The sequence below is a fragment of the Mesoplodon densirostris genome, chromosome 6, assembly GCF_025265405.1.
Source record: "Mesoplodon densirostris isolate mMesDen1 chromosome 6, mMesDen1 primary haplotype, whole genome shotgun sequence".
Classification (NCBI taxonomy): Eukaryota; Metazoa; Chordata; class Mammalia; order Artiodactyla; family Ziphiidae; genus Mesoplodon; species Mesoplodon densirostris.
Genome location: NC_082666.1, coordinates 494,720 through 516,020, shown reverse-complemented (window position 1 = coordinate 516,020; position 21,301 = coordinate 494,720). Strand labels below are relative to the sequence as shown.

General features: G+C 54.9%; 1 protein-coding gene across 8 annotated transcripts in view; it reads left to right on the top strand.

The window, feature by feature from the left end:
- Positions 1–21,301, top strand: part of EHMT1 (euchromatic histone lysine methyltransferase 1) — a 145,800-nt gene that overhangs the window by 54,205 nt on the left and 70,294 nt on the right. For 6 of the 8 annotated variants that reach the window (XM_060101874.1, XM_060101873.1, XM_060101872.1 and 3 more), the window contains exons 2-3: positions 15,495–15,561; positions 19,755–20,305. In XM_060101874.1, the coding sequence (XP_059957857.1) occupies positions 15,495–15,561; positions 19,755–20,305 (618 nt within the window). The remainder of the gene's footprint in view (positions 1–15,494; positions 15,562–19,754; positions 20,306–21,301) is intronic. The other 2 variants (XM_060101876.1, XM_060101878.1) reach the window with 1 other exon arrangement.

The following is a 21,301-nucleotide window of genomic DNA, read 5'->3' as shown; positions in this document are numbered from 1 at the left end:
GCCTGTGCGCTGATTGGTCTCTCAAAGCGCATCATAGGTGTCCTGAAATTTCCACCTCTACACTCTGTGTATTTTTTTTCTTAAATACAGACATTTTTGACATAACTACATGTCATTTTCATACCTAACAAAATCCACAGTAATTCAGTATCATCCAGCCATTTTAAGATTTCCCTCCAGTTATGTCAGAACGTCACTTTACAGTTGATTAGTTCGAATTAGGGCCCAGCATAGCCTGCACCTTGCATGGCTGTTCTGTTGGAGTCCGAGGGCCGCAGCCATCCCTTCCTCAGCTGTAGCTTCTCCCATCAGCCTGGTGAGGAGACTATGGCAGTGGTCTTGCAGAATGTCCCACTTTCTGGAATTCTGTTAATGATTTTTTTTAGGGCCAGTGTATTGATGAGCCATGCTGCCCACTTTGCTCTTTATATTGATAACCTAAGTGTGATAGATGACGTGATATTGAGTGATTTCCCCTGTGATGGTTTTTTTTTTTTTCTTTTTGCTGTATGCGGGCCTCTCACTGTTGTGGCCTCTCCCGTTGCGGAGCACAGGCTCCGGATGCGCAGGCCCAGCGGCCATGGCTCACGGGCCCAGCCGCTCCGCGGCATATGGGATCCTCCCAGACCGGGGCACGAACCCGTATCCCCTGCATCGGCAGGCGGACTCTTAACCACTGCGCCACCAGGGAGGCCCAACCTGTGATGGTTTTATGTTGCCGAAACTTTGGTTGAAACTGAGTCAGTAAGAACCTGGAGTTTGGAGTGGAGTGACTGGGTGGCGCCCAGTGTGCTGAGTCCTTGTGGTGCAAGTGGGGCCTGAGTGAGGCACGCAGCTGACTGTGCCCTCTGCCAGCCAGGCGTTCTGACTTCTCAGGGCGTCCAAGGTTTTCACCTTGATGTCGTCCAGGCTCCGTGGAGTACAGGAGCTGGGAGTTGGCCAGCCTTAAGCCCTGGGGTAGGGTCCTGAATCTCCACCGCATCCTGTTGGGCTGTGTGCCTGTGGGCACCCATGCCCGCCCCCCGGCCACGTGGCCCCAGGGCGCTGTCATGTACAGTGGGAGCGGCAGCGTGGTGCTCCCCACGGAAGGGTCCGAAAACCTGATTTTGTGAGCAGACCACATTGTGGCAACGGGACTGTCCAGATTCCTTAGAGGCTGATGTGTGAACTAGGACATCGGCGTGTTTGTGGTGTGACCGTCCGCTGCAAGGGAAGTCACACTGCGGGTGAGCGCTCTGTGCCCCGCTCCCGGGTTCGTGCCTTTGGGACAGATGCCCGCTCCAGCCCAGTGCTTGCCGGCCACCTCGGGAGCTGGTGGCTCGTTCTCATTTTCCTCCATAGTCAGGTCCAGTTAGCGGGTTTCAGTCCGTAGGAACTTGGGGCATGGGGTGCCGAGTGGCGAGGCCCGTGCTCTCCGGGGGCGGGGGGGCTTCCACAGATGCCGGGGGGCATCTCTTGGTTTGCCATGTCTTCCCCGTGGATCGGGGTCCTGTGGGGAGACCTCGGCTGTGGGGCCCAGGCTGGGCTTGCCCTGACCCCGGTGGGGGGCCTCCCAGTGGCTGGGAGAGCGGAAGGAGGAGCGCGCCCCCTGAGTTGCCTGCTGCCGCCGGGCACAGTGCCCCGGAACTCAGTGCCCAGGACAACAGCGATCCTTGTCCCTCTCGGGGGCCAGCGATTCCGGTGGAGCTTAGAGGATGGCTCTTTTCTGGCCCAGGAGTCTGGGGTCTCAGCTGGAAGACGCAGCACTGGGAGTGGGTGCATCTGAAGGCTCTTCACTCACGTGCGCATTGGCACTCGGCTTCTCCTGTGGTCCGGGCTCCTGCGTGACCTGACTTCAGATATCAGGGGGGACATCACTTCAGCCGCATCTCAGGGTCCAGGCCCAGTGAGCGGCCAGGGCACACAGAGCCCACCTTTTGGGGGGAAACGTGAGCACCATCCAGTAGCAGGGCCTGGAGGATGGGAGACATGTCGGTCTGGCCATCTTTGGAAAAATATAGTAGCTGAGAGAGTTCTAGATCAATGGAACAGCGAGGAGGTAGCGCCTTTGGTTTTCTTCTTTGCAGAGAGGCCACTTAAGGGTTAAGTAACAGATGGAAAGGGAGTCTGTTCTGATATTTCAAAATCCCTTAGACGTAATGTATGGGGCCACTTTGGATATTAATTGTGTTTTCCAAATTTAGGAACTAACTCTCCTTTTTCTGCCAAGGGGAAAAACAAAAAGACAAAAGAGGGACAAGGAAATCTGTGAGATATTGAAAGGATTCATTCTTTTTCTCCCCTCCCCTTTTGATAATTAGCTAGTGAAATTGGTATGTGGAAAATAGTTTCAAATTAGGGGGTGGGCGGGTAGCGCTCTACATCTCAGAAGTTTCTTGGACTGCAGATGCATCCCATCTTTGAGAACCTGTTTGCTGCTTACAGCCCAGCGTTGGCATCCCTGTGGTTCTCAGGGAGGGGATGCCACTGCTGGTCCAGGCCTTGGGCAGAGAGGGGCAAATGGCAGGTCGGGTTTGGCATCTCCTGTTATGGCTAGAACCAAAACCTCCCTCTTTGTGGGAGAGAAGGTCCCCTTTGTGTGTCCCGTGCTGGGTGCTGTGCAGTGGTCTCCAGGGCGCAGGCCGAGGCAAGCCTGGTGGCCAGTGTGGAGGAGGGGCTTTCCTCTCAGTAGTCATCAGATGAGCTGAGCGAGCCACGCCTGCCGCGAAGATGAGTGTCGAGAGGGTTTCTCCTCCTTTCTCTTCATACCGTGCTGTTGTTGGGCCTCTTTATAGCTCAGGTAGATAAGCCCTGAAAGCTGACACCCCCTCCCCCAATCCAGCACACGCACCGCACAGCCCTCTGGAGCCAGGATAGAAATGCTGGTGGCCAAGTTGGGAGGGCAGCAGTTCCCTGGGGGCACTGACTGCATCCTTTCCCGCCTCCCCAGCACATGGAGCTGTTTTACATGGTTCTAGTCAAGTTCATCTCAAATTCTTTCCGAAATGGCTTTTGCTGCTTTTAAACTTAAAATGTGCGTGTAGCACTTAAAGATGAACCTTCTCAACCTTTGTGCTTGAGACAGGAGTTCTGTGCAAATGCAGGGGTGATGTGACATGCGTGGAAGCCAAGTGGCCTGGGCCTGCGGAGGCCGAGGAAACCGTCAGCTCTGGCTGAAGGCGGGGGCTCCAGTCCTGCAGCTCTCAGGCCTGAGGCCCGACCGCAGAGCTGGCCCCACAGCGAGTGCAAGGTCTGAGAGCCGCTGTGTCAGCTTTTGTGTTTTTCTGGAGCTGGCTCTCCTGCCCCGCCCTCGGGGTTGGCCTGGCCCTGGGGGTGGTCCAGGGTCCCCAGCACACCATTTTGAAGATGAAGTATTTGGAGGCAGTTTTAACTTCCTGGTACTTCTGTGACTATAACCTTGTTGAGGTTAGCACTTCTGTGCAGGGAGAGCGTGTGGGGGCCGCTCACTCCAAGGCAGCTCGCGGTCGGGTCTCCTCTCCGAGCCGTCCCGCCCGCTGTGGGAGCCCGGAGAGGGCGGGACCCTGTGCTCCCTCCCCTCAGAGGCCTTTCCCCTCCCCGCTGAGCGGGTGGGGGTCTTACTCTCAGCTCCTGGGCAGGGCAGCAGACGCAGAGGGAGGTAGAAACTGAGCTCCCTGGTGATGGTCGTTGTCGTGGTTGTTGTTACTGGTTTGTGGACGTGACCACATCGTCTTTTTCTTTTCTTTTTTAAATATTTATTTATTTATTTGGCTGCGCCGGGTCTAGTTGCGGCACAGGGGATCTTCGTTGTGGCATGCGGGATCTAGTTCCCTGACCAGGGATTGAACCCGGGCCCCCTGCACTGGGAGCATGGAGTCGTAACCACTGGACCACCAGGGAAGTCCCTGTCTTCAGCATTCAAATTGAGAAAGTTATTGAAATCTATAATTTGTCTATAGGCTTGTCCTTTTAATACACATTATCCAAAATATATCTAGCCCTTAGTTACCTTTGAATTTTAGGAATCTTCTAAGGGGTAATGTCAGAATTTCTATGATCATTCTCTCACCATCTGTCGTTTATTTAACAAAAAAGAAAAAAGTCAGCAGTGTGGTAGAAGTCGTTGGGTGGGCACCTGGGAGGCAGAGCCGTGGGACCCTCTTGTGCGGGGAGTGAGAGTCTGGGTCTGCCCAAGGCTGTCACCTGGGTGGGAAGGCCCCTCGCCTCTCAGGTGAGCAGGTGCAGGTGCCAGTGAGGAGGCTCACGGGTCTGACAGTTAAGTACAAAGGATTCCTTGTAATTTTCCTGGAGAGTTAGTGGAGATTCCTCGTAGAATCCTAACCTTAATGATCTGTGCTGTGTGGTTGTCCCTTGGTATCTGTCGGTTGTCCCTTGGTAGCTGTCGGGGATTGTTTCCAGGACCCTCTGCAGATACCAGAGTCGTGGATGCTCAAGTCTCTTATGTGAAACACAGTGCTGTTGTTTGCATGTAATCTAAGCACATCTTCTGTATACTTTAAATCACCTTCTGATTATTACTTATAATACCGAATACAGTGTAAATGCTGTGTAAACAGTTCTAAGTACAATGTAAATGTTATGTAAATAGTTGCCGGTGCCTTGCAAACTGGCAAATTCAAGGTTTGCTCTCTGGCACTTTCTGGAGTTTTTTTTCCTGAATATACTTGATCTGCAGTTGATTGAGTCTGCAGGGGTGGAACCCTCGACACAGGGGGCCGACTGTGTGTGTAACAAAAACTGTCTTTTTGAAAAGCATGTAGAAGCAAACGTTGTAAACTGAGGCTAACTGCACCACGACAGATTGCGCTTGGTGCTCATTCTTCTCATGTCCAGTGATGGCCAGTGGGGGTGGATGGAGGCCCTGGGCCTTGAGGAGGGGATGCAGGCTACCTTGACGTCACCTACAGATAGCGCTGTTGGAGCGGCAGGTGGTTCTTATGTGCTTGTTCTGTGGCTACACTTAGCGGGAGGGACACCAAATAAGCGGTGCTGCTGTGAGAACTGGTACAAGATATTTGTTTTACTCACTAAGAAAATCCGAGTGAGACTTAGCAGATGGAAGTCTGCATCCCCGTCATAGAAATGCGGTCGCTGTCTCCTGTCCTGTGACGTCACTACAGTGAACACAGCCACCCGCCAGTGTCACCTAAAGATGACTTTAGAATATGACTTCTCTGGTCTTTACATCTGGGTATTTCCCCCCTCCTCCACTTTTTTGTTAAAAAACAAACGACTCTACACTTTTTCTTGGGAAATACTCTCTGTAATATCATGCAGCCAGAATTGGTTGCCTGAGTGTACTTCAGCTGCTTCTCATCTACCATGGAGTTGGGGGGTCTTTGCTGCACAACTGTGCTCTGTGGGATCTGAGACTGGTCTGTGTCGCTGGCACAGGTCCTGGCCGCTGCCCTGTGCGGCAGGGTGCCCTGTTGTCCCGCGCGTGGGAGCAGGCAGGGTCCAGAGCAAGTCGAGGCAGGGCGGGTTCTTGGCGGGGCAGCTGCGGGGTGGTGGGAGTCTGGTGTCTGAGCGGCCGCAACCACACTGAGGGCTGTGTGATTGGAAGTTAACTTGAGGAGCATTGACTGAAACAGGAAAAATACGCAACGTAGGAGCCGTGAGCTGAGTTTTATTCCGGATCTTACCGAGGACTGTAGCCTGGGAGACAGCTTCTCAGTAGCTCTGGGGGGCTGCTCTGAAGGAGTCGGGGAGTGGCCAGGATCTGTGTGGTCTGGGCCAGGGTGTGTGTGCAGCCACGCACACATCTCGGTAGAAGGTAACTGCTAGTCATGGGGAAGGGGTATTTCCATTAATGATTTTAGCCCTTTTTTTCTGTGTATGGGAAGAGGCAGGAATTTGGGTTCATTAAAATTCTTCTGAGATATCTACTCTCTAAGGGGCCTGTTTTTCCAAAGCACAGAGAGCCTCTCAGGGTGCACTGTCAGTCAGCACTGCACTGGCTCAGACTTAACCCTTGTAGAACGGGTGGTGGGCGCGGGCGCGTTCTTTCTTTTTAAGGATACCTGAAGACCCTAGCAAGACTTTTTTTATTTTCACCACCTTGAGATGTTTTTGTTGAAATGCATATGGTATGGGTAACAAGCGACCTCCCTGTGGTCCAGGTGGGACCTCTTCCCCCAGAGATGGGTCAGGCCAAACACCCCATGGGGCAGGCAGTCTCCCAAGTGGTAAAAGGGAGCCAAGTTCGGGAAGGCCTCCCATGCCAAGGCATAAGAGATGGTGTGAGAGCAGGACTTCATAATTCCTTTGGTGTTTTTCCTCTGCATTTTATTTTCTTCTGTGTTCTCTTCTCTTATGAAGAAATTGTTTGATTAATAATTCTTTTTCTTTTTAGGAGTATGATTTCACAGGGCAGAGAATATTGCCTTTTGAAACGTAAGCATTTGCCATTCCAGAATTACAGAGACCTAGGGTCCTTCTGTCCTTTGCCGATCCTCACAGACTCAGTGTAGGGTGGCCAAGTTCAGCAAATAAGAATACCAGATGCGGGACTTCCCTGGCGGTTCAGTGGTTAAGAATCTGCCTTCCAGGGCTTCCCTGGTGGCACAGTGGTTGAGAGTCCACCTGCCTATGCAGGGGACACGGGTTCGTGCCCCGGTCCGGGAGGATCCCACATGCCGTGGAGTGGCTGGGCCTGTGAGCCATGGCCGCTGAGCCTGCGCGTCTGGAGCCTGTGCTCCGCAACGGGAGAGGCCACAACAGTGAGAGGCCCGCGTACCGCAAAAAAAAAAAAAAAAAAAAGAATCCGCCTTCCAATGCAGGGGACACGGGTTCAATCTCTGGTTGGGGAACTAAGATCCTACATGCCGCGGGGCAGCTACGTCTGCTGCTCTAGAGCCCGTGCGCTGCAACTAAGACCTGACGCAGCCAAATAAATAAATAAATAAATATTTTTTTTTAAAAAAGAAAAGAAAACCAGAGCCTGATGCATATTAAAGTTATGAAGAAAATTAAAAAAAAAAAAAGAATACAGGATGCCCAGTTACATTTAAAGTTCAGGTAAACATACTTATGCTAAAACATGGCTTGTCATTTATCTGAACTTCAGATGTCGCTGGACGTCCATGTCTTGGGCAGCTTGTTGCACCCACTGCCCTGTGTTGGCCTTACACATCCAGCACGGGGTCAGATTCTACCTCACCTCTTGGGATGTGTTTTTTCCCTTAGGGTTTGTGTGTATTAAAATCTGCCAATTTGCATTTAAGGAAAAAACTTCACAAACTGGAAAGTTTTCTTTCTTTTTTCTCCAGCCACATCAGCTCCTTAGGATGTGAAAACTGATGCTCCAAAGGGTAGAGTTTGTTCTTCTGGGAGGGATGGTCAGACCCAGCTCGCAGTGAGCGTGTGGCTGTCGCACTCCCCAAGGGGCGTGCTGCCGCTGCCACTCACTGGCCATTCTGGCCACCTCCTGGGCAGACTTTGTACCCCCGCCCCCGTGCCTTTCAGCTGGGTCTAACTGGGGTTTTATCAGAGGCGGTGAAGAAGTCGAATGAGGGTCTGGATAGGCTGGTGGAGGGACTCTTACTGTGAGCAGTTCTGGCATCATGGGTCCCAGCTCCAGTTTTACTGTCAAAAACGGCAGGTCACCGAATGTGAGGACACGAGGAGGGTTAGGACCAGCTGTCAGGGCTGAGCCTGCAGGGCATTGATGGAGGACAAGGCTGGAGGGGGACCGGCCTGTTCTCCAGTGGACAGATGGACTCGAGAACCTTAGCCACATGGTGCAGAGTCTGAGGGTTTTCTTATGGTTTCTGTTCTGTTTAAGGAATGTGGACACTCGAGGCAGGAGCGCTTTGTTTTTGCATATTCAAGAAGAGTTGAGCCTGACTTCCTTGGCAGTCCAGTGGTTAAGACTCCTTGGTTCTACTGCAGGGGGCTTGGGTTAGATCCCTGGTCCGGGAACTAAAACCCACATGCAATGTTGAGTTTAGGACTGTAAAGATTCCTGATTCTGGGAAGAGAGGGGTGTCCTAGGGTGTAGCCCCACCCCTCAGGACCCCACACCTCCCTTCAGTTTTTCCTCACTGCTTTCACCCTGTAAATGTCTTTTTATTTAGAAGTTTGTATGTAAAAGGCTCTTTGACTGAAAGGAGCCCCAGAATCTCTGCAAATCCCAGGCTCTGAGAGGATTCCCTTTTTCAGTCTGGGTGTGGGAGTGTGATATGAAGCCTGCTCCTGAAATGTTCTGGAGTTCGGGCAGATGTGCTGAGGATAAAGAGGACAAAAAGCCTTGGAAGGAGCTGTTTTTCTGGAATTGTCGTGTCTCGGTGGTGCAGTGGACGAGAGTTACACGGCGTGTGTGCCTTGTGTACACCTGGTGAGCTCACATGGCCCCCGCTGGTTCCCGCTGCAAGCTGTGGATTCTTAGTCGTGCCCAAGTTTGTGGCATCTGAAAAACGGAATGCCTGATGTTTACGGATGAGGTCGCTGGTCCGGGTTCCCGGTGCTTTTGCGGGTGGAGTCTGACTCTGGGGTTGTCTGTCTTCCAAGGAGGAGGTGAAGGAGGTACAGGTCCTTCCTTATTGGGACACATGGGTCTTGGGGAGGAGATGGGGCCCAGCCTTGCGGTTGAAGCCCTCGTGATTTAGGCGGTGGCCATGGTACTTGAGCAGGGTGAGCAGGTTTGGCCCGTGCAGAAGGAGGGATGGAAAGTGGGGCAGGTCGTCTGGAGGGGGGACCCCACTCCCTCACCTCCTGGCTTCCTGAGGGTGGGGTGTTGGGGTCTCAGGCCACGGGGGCCATGGATCTCTGGGCTATGGGCAGGGCCACCAGGGTGCGCTGCCAGCACTGGGGCAGGGGCTGTGCCTTCAGAGAAGCCAGGTTGGGGAGGCCTCCGCCCTGACCAGTGACCTTGATCAGTGACGTGGCCTGGGGGAGAGTTTAGATGATTTTATTGGAAGTTCTTTCAGGAAAGAGACCAGGCTTTTGGGAAACGAGTTAGCCACTGGTGGACCTTCGCTGGTGTTGATTCTGTTGTCTGTGTATGAGTGAGAGACTGGCCTTTGGGTTCTGTGCCTCTGCGGTCATGTTGACTTAATTGAGAACTTGAATTGCTGGCCTGTTGTTCATGCACATTAACGTGTTTCACTCCCATACAACTAGGTAGATGGTTGTAAATGGAAAGGTCTTGATTTGAAGTCGAGTAATTACCTCAAAACTTTGTTTTAACCCATTGTTTTGTTTTGCTTCGATCAGGGAGAAAGAATAACCTGCTAGGCTAGACAGGGTTGAGGTAAGTAATAACATTTTTTTATTGTGAGCTTTATGAATATGTGCTGCTCTTCCTTTTTATGGAAGAGAAATTGGCCACTGGCGGGTCCCGTGTCTTAAATGAGGCACAGCAAGTGTTAGAGCAGAGCCCTAGGGCAGGTTTTGTCAGGTAGAGGCTTGTACAGAAGTTTCAGACCCAGAGAGTATTCCTTTTCTTTGATACTTGTTTTTCATATTCATCTGATAAGCTAATGTGTCCTTCATTTGGAGACTTCATAGCATCCCTGACTCCAGCACACTGTCCCTTGCCCTACAGGTGTCAGCCGCTCGGGTGTGCCCCTCCTTGCCCACCTCTGCCTGACCTCTGCCCTCCCTCCTCCCCCATGCCACCCCCTCCCCCGGCCCTCCTCTTCCACCCTGTGCCACCAGCAGCAGTCACTCAGAGAAACGAGTGAGGAGGTACTTGGGTTTGTTTTTTTTTTTTTTTTTTTTTTTGGTACGCGGGCCTCTCACTGTTGTGGCCTCTCCCATTGCGGAGCACAGGCTCCGGATGCACAGACTCAGCGGCCATGGCTCACGGGCCCAGGTGCTCCGCGGCATGTGGGATCTTCCCGGACCGGGGCACGAACCCGTGTCCCCTGCATCGGCAGGCGGACTCTCAACCACTGCGCCACCAGGGAAGCCCTGGGTTTTGAGTAGGAGACAGAGGTGAGGCAGAGACGGCGGTGCTCTGTTGCCGGGTCTCATGCTCACCCAGGGCCTGGTGTGTTGTGAGCACGTCAGCGGGTTCCTGAATGCACTCGGGTAGACACAGAGCAAAATGGTGGCCCAGTCTGGCATTATTTGAAAGTGTGTTACATAATATTCTTTTTTTTTTGCTGTACGCGGGCCTCTCACTGTTGTGGCCTCTCCCGTTGCGGAGCACAGGCTCCGGATGCGCATAGCCCAGCGGCCATGGCTCACGGGCCCAGCCGCTCCGCGGCACGTGGGATCCCCCCAGACCGGGTCACGAACCCGCATCCCCTGCATCGGCAGGTGGACCCTCAACCACTGAGCCACCAGGGAAGCCCCATAATATTCTTAAAACAGACATTTTGGGGGGAAAGGTCATGAACCGTAATTTTGTGGGTGGACATGTGGCTGGTGCTGTGACAGGAGGCAGCTGGTTTGCCGCTGAGTTCACAGGGTCCTGGGGGCTGTGCCCGCCCAGCTTGTCTCCGGGCACCCGTTGTCACCAGTCAGGGCCTGGGGCCCAGAGGTGTTGTCAGCGGTCCCGGTGTCCTTGCTGTGGGGCGGTGGCCCCAGAGTGAGGATGAATTCAGTCACTAAGCGTGTCGTTTGGTGCCACCCTCTTGATTCCTGCTAAGGTGCCGACAGCATTGCCCTTGCACCATCTGTGCAGATGTCAGTACTGTGAAACGTGTGAGTGGGATCCTGCTGGTGTTACGAAAAGAGTCTTGATCTCTGGAAGGGTCTTGGGGACCCCAGAGAACTCCTGTTTGAGGGTATTGAAGGGTGTAGGTGGTTGGCAGTTGGGATGCAGCTGTGATGGGCTGGGAGAGGCAGTGAGGCCCGGCCACGTGGGGCTGAGGGTAAAGATGAGGCACAGCCCTGCCTGGCCCTGGATGGACGGTGGGAAATCAGGGGCCTGGGATCAGACATCCCGGCCCCACTGCCCAACCCGGTGGGGACAGGTCATGGCATCATTACTGAGAGATGTGGCCAGGACAGGTCCTGGGAGGTGACGCCTCAAGTCAGGTGCTGCCAGTGAGGTCAGGGGGCAGGCGGATGAGTTAAGATGAGTGAAGCAGGCCTGGGCAGGAGGGCGTTTTCTCCGGTCTAGACCCTAAGGGTCAGTACCTACGTGCAGGAGTAAGTGGAATCTGACTTGGTGCTGGTCCCGGGTGTCAAGAGGCCAACTCTGTGGGGCACCCCGCGGGAGCCTGTCCAGGCACCCCACCAGTGTCGCCACAGCTCCTCACTGTTTCAGATTCTGGAAACCCAGATTTTTTGTACGCTCTCCTACTTTTTAAATGTTGATAGTTCATTGAAGGTGGAAACAGCTGTGCCATCTGGCTCCTCAGCCTGCTGCTCCTTTGGGGGTTCCCCCCACCCCGCCACTAGTTGTCTTTATGTCTCGGTTCTCCTGCTCTCTCCGGACCTGTGTCCCGCAGCCAGTGCCGGAACCCTTGCGTTTGCCCGCAGTCCTGGGCCCCCGGTGACACGGGGTGCAGGCACAGCAGTGTGTGGAGCCCCCAGTGCACGCGTGTTCTGTGTCCTCACGTATCCTGGGCTGCGGGTCTGCTGGCTCCGCGTCAGGCACCAGGTCCACCGTCCTCAAAGCAGCTCCTGGAACAAGTGGTCCCTGCCTTGCAGCTGCAGAAGCCAGGTGACCTTGGCAAGGTGCAAGGGGACAGAGGAGCCGGGTAGGGCCCGGGTCCTCAGGGTCCACGCCTGTGCTTCTGCACCTCTGCCGTGGACCAGCTCCCTCTGGGAGGTCCTTGCTGCTGCCCCTCTGTTCCCCGCAAGATGCCCTGTCGTCATTGCAGTCCTACCCTGTGGGCCCCGTGGCCGCACAGCGTGCTTCCAGTCTGAAGACTTCCCTAACTTTTCCTTTTTAAAACACTTTAATTTGAAATAATTTCAAACATACAGAAAAGTTGCAAGATTAGTACAGTGGCTCCCGTCTACTCTTCACCCAGACTCCACTTGTTATGTCCTTCACATGTGCACATGTGTGCACACACATGCACCTTGTCTCCTCTGTCCCGCACGGAGCTAAGTCCAGGCTCTCATTTACTACAAACAAGGACATTTCTCTGCATAACCATCGAGATACCCGATATTGACACAACCGTCTGGTCTGCAGTGCATACAGGTGTCACGGTAATCACACGTGAACGCGGTGCCCGGTCGCTGTGCGTGCAGTTGTCACAGTAGTCCCTTCACAGCGCTCTCCCGCTCCGGACGGGGAGTTGAGGGGACTCCAGCTCCTCGGTCTTCCTTTTCCAAGGGCACATCGCGTTGCTTTCTGGAAACCCTGGTGGCAGGAAGGGTTAGGGTTAGGGTGCGTCCCATCAGGAGACCTGCCGCTTTGTCTGTGACCGTCCCATGGGCGAGGCTCCAGGTTTCTCCACGAAGGTCACTGCTCTTCCCTTTGTACTTGAGGACAATGTTGCGGCGAGATACTTTGAGTTTCTGTAAGATCCCGTTTCTTATGAAACTTCCTCCACGCGTTGTAATGGTGGCTTCAGCTCCCGGCCCTCTCTCTGCCTTCAGTTGTTGGCATCTAGGATAAGGAGCTTTCCCTGTTGGATTTGTTTGTTATCCATTCATTTATTTAATGCTGGTGTTTATTCACTGGTTTACCATTCCTGTTCCTGTCATTATTCATTCTGATGCTCCAAGTGGCGCAAGCTCCGGAATGGGCATCCCTTGGGTCTGTCCTGGTTCTTGGGCGCGCCCTGCCAGTTTGAGTGCTTCGTTCTCAGGCACAACCCGAGGTTCTAAGCTCCTCTTGTGCCCCTGCCCTGCCTGGAGTTGGCCCTCTCTGCCAGGAGCCTCAGTCTCTCCGTGGAGGTGGCACGTGGGAGTCGAGCTTCTGTGCTGGTGCCGCCCAGGGGCCCTCGCGCTGCTCAGAGCGCTGCCGTTGGCTCGCATCTTCTCTGGAGGTTTTCCTCCTCCTGTTGTGTCCCCATACCCCGAGCTCACTCGGGGGTTAGTGGAGGCTCTTCTTGCAAAGCAGAGACTGAGGTCACCCATCCACCTTTTACGGTTGGGATTGTCACAGCCCCTGCCGGCGGGAGAGCTGGCAGGGGTTTCAGGTGTCTGCCAGCAGTTCTGTTTGGTTCTGGTTTGGTTAGTGGTTTGAGCTGCGTGTCCCACCTGTAATCCTTTCCTGGTTGATGTCGATTTTGTAGGTTGCTGGCCCTTCGGAAAAGTTAACGAAAACCATGTTCCCTCTTGCTAGGTACCTATAGGTTCAACTCACAGAGCATCTGGGTTCGGGAGATTTCTGTCTTTCTTGCCCTGGTCGTGGGCTGAGCTCACCCGCAGCCTCAGTCAGGGCTTCCCGACGTGGCACTGGCGGTGCCCACAAGGAGCAGGGTGGCTGCACCACGTGTGGACTGTGCGTCTGGGCTGTTCCAGTGCCCCTCAGGCTTGCGCCACACCCGGTCCCCTAGGAAGACCCTGTTTTTCTCTGCCACACGCTTTCTCAGCTCCTTCCTCCTGCCCGGCACTGCCGACGGGTTGGGGACAGGACAGCTTCCCCGCTTTGGACCCTGAGTGCTCGTGCTGGCAGGGCAGACAGGCTGGTGGTGTGCCTGGTGGTGGTGGGACCAGCGGGGCCACAAGGCGAGGTCCAGGTGAGCCTGTCTGAGAAGGTGGAGCTCGGCCTGCTGAGGGGTGGCGGGGTCCAGGGGCCAGAGGCTGGCATCAGGGTGTGGGAGGGGTGCCGAGGGGAGCAGAGGCTGGGCTTTGCCGTCCACGATGAAGGCTTGTTTCTCCTTGATGAGGAGGGATGTGTCAGGTGTGACTCCGTAAGAAAGTACTCCCCTCTTTCTGGGAGGAAGGCTGTGAGGCCTCGAGAGTTTCCCGTAGTGCCTGGCACCAAATTCCAGCTTCCTAACTGCAGAAGGGGCAGCAGGGAGTTGGCCAGTGCCAACAGAGCAGGACTGTTAATCCAGGCCCATGGATGGAATGAACACAAGGCCACTGGGAGGGGCTGGAGAAGAGCCCCCAGCTGGCTACCCCCTCACCGCTGCAGCCTTGCCCCCCTGTTGATAACGTCACAGCACCCCACACTCTCGCTGCAGTTAATGTGTTTGTTTCTTATCCCCCGACTGGAACAGGGCTCTGAGGACTTTTCTGAAAAGGACCACACATGGCTTTGACCACAGAGGTCTCTGTCACATCTTGTCTGTTATTGTTCACAGGCCTCTGGTGATATAAAAAACACTGTCAGCTGGCCCTGTGGCCTGGACCCTGCTGTCCACTGAGGCCTCCCCTTGGGCTGGCAGGTGCCTGGCACACGACAGGTGCTCAGGAATGGTGGCTGGCCTTCATCTACGTGGCCACGTACACGACTGAGCTCCTCAGCTCCTAGAACAAGGGACCCTGTGTGACCAGCTAGGAGTGGATGTCCACCCAGGCGCCATTGGCTGTGGTCTGGGGGCCAGGACTGGGTAGTGCCAGTGAGACCCTACCCCTGTGTGTGTGTGTGCATGCACACGTGCCTCAAAAAACAAGTCCTCTTAGGTCCCCTGAGGAGTTCTCAGGGGCCCCAGGGATCCTCAGCTTACACTTTGAAAACCACTGGGTTTCAAACCACTGGTCAGGCCAGACGTGGAGCCCTGGGAAGGTAGGAGAGTGGAACCTGGAAGTGGCCGGAGGGAGCTGTCTGTGCTTGTGCCCCTTCTTGGCCCACAGGCCTGGGGTGGTGGAGTCAGTGGGTGGGGACTTCTGGAGGTGCCAAGGAAGGAGGGCGCCGTGGGGGTGGGGGTCTGGGTGGGGGTGGGCACTGCTCCAGGGAGCTGTCTGACCCCAGTGAAATTAGCAGTGGGAGCCAGGCTCAGGAGGAGGGTTCCGGGAATATATTGTGGTGTCTCTTGAAGAAGACATTCCAGAACGTTACGCAAGCGTTATGGGAGCTATGCCCCTAGACTCTGGATGTCCAAGCGAGATGCCTAGAGGGTCTGCGTCAGCTGCTCCCCCTGTGGACCGGACGCCTGCAGAGACCCCGCTAACTTAAGGGTGTGTTGTGTGTTTCTGTTCGTTCTCTAACCAGACTCTCACATTCCCGAAGGCAAGATGTTTGTCTTAAAACCATTGCAGGAGGCATCGCGTAATTCACGTCTCTGTATGGTAGACTCAAATATTTAGTGATTCAGGTTTTTATTGAATTTTCTTGATTTATCTATTTCTCTAACTTTTCTGTAGGTTGTTGGACATTTGAAATACTTAGATGAATTGTTGTCAGCAGCAGAATGCACTTTGAAATAAATTGTAGCATTCCTATAATAGAGAAAACATTTGCAATTTTAGTTATGTAAGCCATGCATTCTTGTTATTAAAAGACTATCCCCCCAATACAGTTGAAGTAGAGGTTTCCCGGGACTCTGGTTGACTGCTGGTCCTCCTCCCGAAGAGACGGTGTCAAGAGCATTTTCCACTGGCTTGAGGTTCCCTGTCCGTCCTGTCCTTGGTGGTTTAGTTTTGGTTTGGATGCGATACCCACGGACAGGAGTCCTGCTGGCGGTGCCCGGCTGACGTTTATTTCTCTTTAGCAGGCGGTTCCGGCGAAGGGGGAGACCAAGCAGGACTGTGGCCTGGGAGCCGAGCTGCCGAGTGAAGGTAAGGGCGCCCGGGGCCCCTTGCCTGGCCACCCCTCCTCGGCCAGGCCTGCCATGTGGCCTCCTCCTGTGGGGTCCCGGGCTCATGGTCCTCTGGGAGGGTGGAGGCCCTGTGCGTCCTGGTCCTCAGGGCGCCGTGAGGCCAGCAGGGGGGCGGCCGCACCAGGTCTTGGGGTGTGGAAGCTGCCGCGGAGGTGCCAGGAGGTAGAGGGAGGCTGGCAAGGGGCTGGTACATAGGGGAGCTTTTGGAGGGACGGGCCCGGAGTCGGGCTGGGAGGTGCTGGCTCTGGGACAGACCATGACAGGTAAACCCCACTGTCCCACCCTAGCTGCCTGGGGGTGCCAGCCAGGCCCCTTTGGAGAGCAGCGTCCTGGCTGGATACCATGAGGCCGGCGCCTGGGAGCCTCAGATGCTGGTGTCCGCCTGGCCGTGTCTGCACGGGGCCTCCTGTGCGAGCAGCAGGGCCGTGCGGACGAGAAGCGTGTCTCAGTGTCGTCCTGCTGGCCGGTGGTGTGGCGCTGTCCCCACTGACGTGGGAGGAAACCCGCCCGCACCGTGCTCCTGCCCCTTGTGACGGCGATTGCCGCCTGGTCCCGGCCGCACACCCGCGCCACCGCCCCAGCCTGGTCCCTGGACGATGTCTACCCACTTCTCAGCTGGGTGGGGAAGAGGCTGGCTCGGGGCCTAGGTCAGGCAAGCTTACCCGGGCTGTCAGACGCCCATCCGGCCCTGCATCCTCTGAAGACACACATACAGTGGCCCGTGGGTGGCGGAGGCCAGTCTGGAGAGGTTGCCGTGTGTGCAGCAGTGGGAGGCGAGGGCCCCGCCTTTCCAGGTGCTGCAGGGAGACGGAGGCCTGTGCCCCAGTGTTCTGGGTAGACCTGTGAGCTCGGTGCGGGCGGCCCTGAGCCTCCCAGGACGAGACCTCGAGTAGCCTGGTGGCAGGGACCACCTTGTGCCCTAGGCCGGCAGCCGATTTTTGTGTCTCCCCCGAGCTGTGGTGCAGCCCCCACGACGGGAACTGCCGCGGCCCTGCCTCCCTGGTGCGCCCACATGCTGCTCTGACACCTTTTCACATCCACGGGGTCCTCTGCTTTTGTGACCGCCCCGTGCACACCCGAGGGTGACGGTGGGTGAAGGCAGAGTATGGGCCCCCGGCTTGGGGCTGGTGGCAGGGCAGCCTTGCTTGAGAGAAGGGACCCAGCAGCCCAGGCCACAGGGCAGGACCGTCTCACCTGTGAGTGTGTCACTTAGCATGTGACCAAAATGCTTCAGGTTCTAGTAGAGCTGTTGGGGCTCAGGGAGCTGGGTGGGGTGGGGGTTGGGCAGCTGCCTGCCTGGCTTCCCAGGGCTGTTTCCAGCCTCACCCTCTCTCTCCCTGCGACATCTTCTCCAGACGGCCCAGCTTGGACTGAAGGCCGTGGCCCTGCCCTGCTTTCTGCCCTCACCCTGCACCTCAGGGTGCCTCATCCGGCCCACCGGCCCCTCTCTGCTGCACCCTGGCTGGCCCTGGGGCACTTCCCTCCCGGAGCTGCCCCGCACGCTGTCCTGCCTGTCCCTTTGCTCACAGTGGTGGGACCTCTGAAGACCTGCCTCAGCGTTTTCCTTCTGGCGCTGTTCTCCTCCCTGTTCCTTGAAATGTTCCCTTCCTTGGGCTCCCACCCTGTCTGCCCTCCTGGGCCCTTTTCTAAAAGAAGTTGTGGATGAGTGATGCCAGGTGCCAGTCTCCTCTGCACACGGCCCCTGAGCCCAGACCTGGGCCCTCCTTTCGAGGAAACTCCAGACTGATTCCTGCAGCAGCTGCACCACGTCCACGGCCACCGGCAGCAAGGGCAGCTCCCGGCAACACTCGTGGGCACCTTCTTTTTGCTTACAGCTGTCCTAGTGGGTGCAAAGTGGTATCTTGTTGTGGTTTTGATGTGTATTTCCTTACTGGCAGGCGATGCTGAGCATTTTTTTTCATGTGCTTATTAGCCATTTGTGTATCTTCTTTGGAGAAATGTCAATTCACATCCTTTGCCCGTTTTTAAAATTGGTTATTGATTTTTATTAATGCATTGTCAGAGGTTTTTAAAAATATATTTTAGGTACAAGTTCCTCATCAGATGTGTGATTTGCAAATACTCTCTTCCAATCTATGGGTTGTCTTTTCACTTTCTTGATGGTATCCTTTGAAGCACAAAATAAAGTCCAACTTACCTGTTTTTCTTTGGTTGCTTGTGGTTTTGTTTTAGCATCTAAGAAACCATTGCTTCATAGAAGATCATAAAGATTTATGCCTATGTTTTCTTCTTATAATTAGATCTTGGAAACGTTTTCAGTTATTTTTTGTATATGGTGTGAGGTAAGGGTCCAACTTTATTCTTTTGTAAGTTGAGATGCATTTGTCCTAGGAGCTTGCCTTTCTGAGCAGCTGTCAGCGTCTGGCCCCGGGGTGGCTGTGCTCGACGCCCCGTGACTGTCCGCATCCCCGTCCTCCTTTGTGTTGGGAGAGGCCCATTTCCCCTTCCTTCGCTGTGCTTTTTCACGATTTACTTTGCTGTTTGTGAAAATTTATTTTCCCTGCACATTTTAGAATAAGGTTATGGAGTTCCTCAATACACTGATTGGAATTTTGATTAGGGTATCATTGAACTAGAGAGTCAGTTTGAGGCGACTTGCATCTTGTATTTTTGCCATCACATTCAAGGTCGTGAGATACTTCTATTAAAATTTTTTTTCTCTGCAGAGACTTTGCATGATCTTGGTTGAAGTTTTATATCCTTTATAGTTTCCCTGCTTTTTTGTGAATACTGTCTTTTTTTTTTTCTTATGTTTTCTCAAAAGTTAAGGCCAACGTAGAAAAATGCCTTTGGTGTTTGTACTTGATTTCAGATTTGGCAGCCTTGCTGCACTCGTGTTTGACTTGCTGAGGGACCAGGTGTGCAGGAGAGCCCAACCCTTGTCGCCAGGCCTTGCTCCTCGTTTCTCTCTCCCGTGGGGTCCTCTGGGACCCCACTCTTGTGTGAACCTTTGTGGTGTTAATGGTTGTCCTGATGTTTCTGATCTTACGTGGAATTCATGCAACATTTCTGAATAAGTGTATCTTTGCTGCAGATTGGCATGCGGCCTTCTCCAAGTTGAGTAGGTTTTCACCTATTCTGTTTTGCCAAGGGTTTTTAAAAAAATGAGTAGCTGTTTATTCATTCAGACAGTACTTACTGCACTCGTGTTTCTGTGCTCAGGGTACAGTAGTGAACGTGGACCTCTCCTTCCAGGGGCCAGTACAGTAGTGATGGAGTCATGGCAGGTGATGTGCTGTAAACAGGGGTACAGGGGCGATGGGTGGTGGGGTCTTGGACGTGACCACAGCCCCTCTGCACCCAGCGCTGTAACTGTGAACTTTCTGCTGGGGTCTGTAGTGAGGCTCCGCGTGTGTCGATCTGCTGGTGGGAAGTGTGTTTCTTGTTTATCAAGTTGTGGAGGAGACGCGCTTCAGAGACCAGGGGTTTGTAACGAGGCTTCTGGCTGACAGACTGAGAACTCGCCCTGTTTTTTTTTTTTTTTTGCGGTATGCGGGCCTCTCACTGTTGTGGCCTCCCCCGTTGCGGAGCACAGGCTCCGGACGCGCAGGCTCCGGACGCGCAGGCTCAGCGGCCATGGCTCACGGGCCCAGCCGCTCCGCGGCATATGGGATCCTCCCAGACCGGGGCACGAACCCGTATCCCCTGCATCGGCAGGCGGACTCTCAACCACTTGCGCCACCAGGGAGGCCCTCGCCCTGTTTTTTTTACGTCTGTTTTTGGGAAGCTGCTCCCGAGGCCTTGTTTCCCGTCTCTGAATCCTACCCAGTCTTGTTTTCCTGCAGTGAATTTGTTCCTGGAGGATATGTAAATCCTGCATAATGTGTTGGAAGTCTTTTAAGAATTCACTGGAGGAGCCAGGTGTTTGTTTCAAGGACCACATCCCGCCCACACCTCGCTAGGGGCGGGGTGCAGACCGCCCTGCTGGGGATGGGGTCACTCCCCCCTTAACTGACTCACTGTTGAGATAGTGTCTGCGACATACTTTGTATTTAATCCGTCTGAACTCAAATGTTTGTCTATGAAGTAAAGTGGTTTTTCTTCAGACAGTTTTGTGTAAGTAGGGCAGTGGGGGCTCTCGTGTTGGGGTTGCAGGCGGGGCAGCCACTGACTCTTCTCCTCTGTCCGCAGGGTCACCTATGGCTGCTGATGAAGGCTCGGCAGAGCAGCAGGGAGGGGAGGCCCATGTGGCTGCAGACGGGGAAACCAACGGGTCCTGCGACAAGAGCGATGCCAACGGCCACCCGGCTGCTGTGAAGCACACTCAGGAGAGCACGAGAGTCAGCCCGCAGGAAGGAGCCGGGCCGGTGGCCCGGATAGCGGAAAATGGGATTTTGGACAGAGACACTGATGTGGGGAAGCAGAACCACATCCGAGCCGACGGCTTCACTCAGACTCCCGTCGTCGGGAGCAACGGCTACTTCCTCGGCAAGGCCCCCCTGTCTGAGCCACCGCTGCGGGTGGCTGGCGCCCTGGCCTCCTCCCTGCCCGGTCATGCTGCGAAGACCCTCCCTGGCGGGGCTGGCAAAGGGAGGACTCCTGGCGCTTTTCCCCAGCCGCCGGCTGCCATGCCAGCCAAGCCCGGGGAGGGCAGCAAGGACACAGAGGACAAGAAGGCCCCGGGCGCTGATGTCAAGGTCCACAGGGCTCGGAAGACCATGCCGAAGTCCATCCCGGGCCTGGTAACGCGTCCCTGTCGGGGTGGGGCCGCTCTCCTGTCTGTCTCCTCTTTTGTTTCGTGTGCGGATGGCAAGTGGACTTCTGTGCGTGGATGGGAGAGGCCGGGAAGTGGTGGGGTCGTCAGCCACGGTTGCCTGCGGGCCTTGTAGGGTTCCCGAGCGTGACCCGTCAGCCTGCTTTCTGGGCTTCTCCTCACAGGTGCCTGGGCTCACTGGGAGCTCCTCGTCTGCTTTGGGGAGTTACTGGCTTGGGAGACAGCACCCGCCTGTCTCTCCGGGGAGTGAGTAGGCGGGAGGGCGGCTGGGGCCCGGGAGTGATGCGCTGCAGACACAGGGCGTGGTTTGCTCCCCGCTTCCTGCACGAAGTCCGGGTGTGCAGTCAGACGCCTGGCATTGCTTGTGCTGGTGCTGCTGGTGCGGGTCGGACCCTTCCCCAGGGGCCCCGCGGCCTGACCCGTGTGTTTCTCCAGCTCTAGAAGGATCTGCACGGCTTCGCTCCCTGGAGCTCCCCTCTGCTCCAGCTCCCTCATTTGTCCCTTAAGACCCAGCACTTAGGTCTTGCTGGTCATTCCACATGTTGATGTTTTCAGTTTGACAGTTATATTTTTCATATCCAGTGTCTCGGATTAGTTTTTTAAGAATACCTGCGTTCTTAGTTACATCTTTGTCTTATCCTTCAAAAGACAGTTATAACCCTTGCATGGTCTTGGTTACAGCTCCTGTCTCCTCATGTGGGGGTTCTGTCTGGCCTTGGCACCTCTTGTTCGGGTGATTTTTCCCCTGAAATGACTTTCCGGCAGGAGTGTGCTCATCTTTGTTTCTGTGCTTCCCTGTTGCCTGGCTGTCGCCTGCCTGCTGTGACTGTGGAGCCGGGGGGTGGGGGGGTGCTGGAAGCTGGGCCGCGGCCCACTACCCACGCAGCGTGGGACCCCTGATGCCCCTGGCCCGGCCAGCCCTGGCCTGACTTCTGCCTTTCGTAGTATTTTTATGTACGTGCCG